The sequence below is a fragment of the Emiliania huxleyi genome, assembly GCF_000372725.1.
Source record: "Emiliania huxleyi CCMP1516 unplaced genomic scaffold EMIHUscaffold_3, whole genome shotgun sequence".
Lineage (NCBI taxonomy): Eukaryota > Haptophyta > Isochrysidales > Noelaerhabdaceae > Emiliania > Emiliania huxleyi.
In genome coordinates, this window is record NW_005199770.1 from 1,404,797 (window position 1) to 1,406,457 (window position 1,661).

At 71.4% G+C, this 1,661-nt stretch overlaps 1 protein-coding gene across 1 annotated transcript in view; it reads right to left on the reverse strand.

The window, feature by feature from the left end:
• Window positions 1–909: 909 nt before the first annotated feature.
• The window catches only part of EMIHUDRAFT_195457 (hypothetical protein), a gene marked incomplete at both ends in the record, with an annotated part of 2,648 nt that continues 1,896 nt past the window's right edge, over window positions 910–1,661 (reverse strand). The window contains 3 exons of the mRNA XM_005775346.1: window positions 910–932; window positions 980–1,091; window positions 1,164–1,235. Of these exons, the coding sequence (XP_005775403.1) occupies window positions 910–932; window positions 980–1,091; window positions 1,164–1,235 (207 nt within the window). The remainder of the gene's footprint in view (window positions 933–979; window positions 1,092–1,163; window positions 1,236–1,661) is intronic.

Below are 1,661 nucleotides of genomic sequence, written 5' to 3' on the forward strand. Positions count from 1 at the left end.
TCCGCCGGAGGAGGAGGACGCCGACGCGGGAGCCCAGGAGGGGCGCGGCGATCTGATGGCCGCCGCCATGCAGCACGAGGACCAGGAGCTTGTCGAGCAGGCGCTCGCGGAGGGCGGGATGGAGGGTCTCGCGCTGCTGCTGGGCGGCGACAAGGCGCCGCTCGCGTCTGGCGGCGACTTTGACTTTGTCGACACCGAGGCGGGCTCCACGACGGGCTACGCGCCGGTCTATAAGCTGGAGGACGGCAGCCGCGTGGCGATCGCACAGTCCGTCACCTACGACCTGCGCGACCCGCGCCTCGCCGCCTTCAACCTGCTCGAGTACATCAGCTGCCTCCGCCTCAAGAAGCTGGAAAAGGGGCAGGATCGCCGCCGCGGCGGCGGCAGCGGCGGCGGCGGCGGCGGCGATGGCGGCGACGGGGACGACGAGGAGGAGGCGGAGGCGGAGGAGCCCGCCGCCGCTCCGCAGGCGCGTGCGGGGGGCGCGGGTCGGCACGGCAACGAGCTCTTTCGGCTGCTGGACGAGCACGCGCTCTCCACGACGCACCGGCTGCTGGCGCGCTCCAAGTTTCTGATGCCCGTCCTGGCGGGCAAGCCTCCGCCGAGGGCGCCGCCCGAGCTCGGTGGCCGGCAGCCCACGCGGTCCTGGAACAAGCAGGCGCGCGTCTTTGCCGAGTAACGCAATCATCATCTCGTCGGTGAGAGAGATAGCCGGGAGGTAGCCGGGGCGTAGCCGGGGCGTAGCGCAAGCCGTGCGCAAGCGAGGTGCAGCGTCCTCGGCCGTCCTCGGCCTGATGATTGCGTCCTCGGCCTGCGTCCACCCGATCCGCTCCGGCTTTGCTCCGCCCTCCTCCCCGCTCGCAGACGCACGCCGCCGCACGGGCGGCGCAGCCGGGCTGCCTGCGTCGCCTAAGGAGAAGGTTCCGGGAAGGCTCCGGGAAGGCTCCCCGGCGGTGCCTGCTGCTGCCTCCGTCGCCACCCGTGACGCCCGTGTCGCCCGCCGCGTTGCGGCCCGAGGCGCCGCCCTTGCTCAGCCCGGCCTTTGGCTCGCCCTCCTCTCCGCCCTTGAGCCGCGACCAGCGGTTGCGCACCTGTTCACAGCTGGAGGCGTGAAGAGGCGCCGTTCACGGCTGCAGCTCGAGCCGCGACCAGCGGTTGCGCACCGCGTCGTCCGAGCGGCCCTGCAGCTGCGAGGCGATGCGCCGCCAGCGGTAGCCGTACTGCCGCACCCCGTCCTTGATGATCTCGTCCTCCTCCGCCGTCCACTCACGCCTAAGGGGAAGGCTCCTAGAAGGCTCCTAGAAGGCTCCTTGATGATCTCGTCCTCCTCCGCCGTCCGCTCGCGCCGCTCGAGCGCGTTGCGCGGCCGCGACCGCTCCGACCCACCGCCGCCGCCGCCGCCGCCGCCGCCGCCCGCGCCGGGCTGGCGAGGCGGCGGCGCGGGCGACGGCGACGGCTCCGCCGCCGGCTCCGCGGCGCCGGCCGGCTCCGCGGCTTGCGGCGGGTCGGGGAGGGAGGGTTGGAGTTTATCCTCTCTCTTTTTTCTTCCCCCTTCTCCCTCTTTTTTCTTTCCCTCCTCCTTCCCCTTCCTTTCTTTTTTTTCCCTTTTCCCCTTCCCTCCTTTTTTTCTTCCCTTTTTTCCCTTCCCCTTTTTCCCTTCC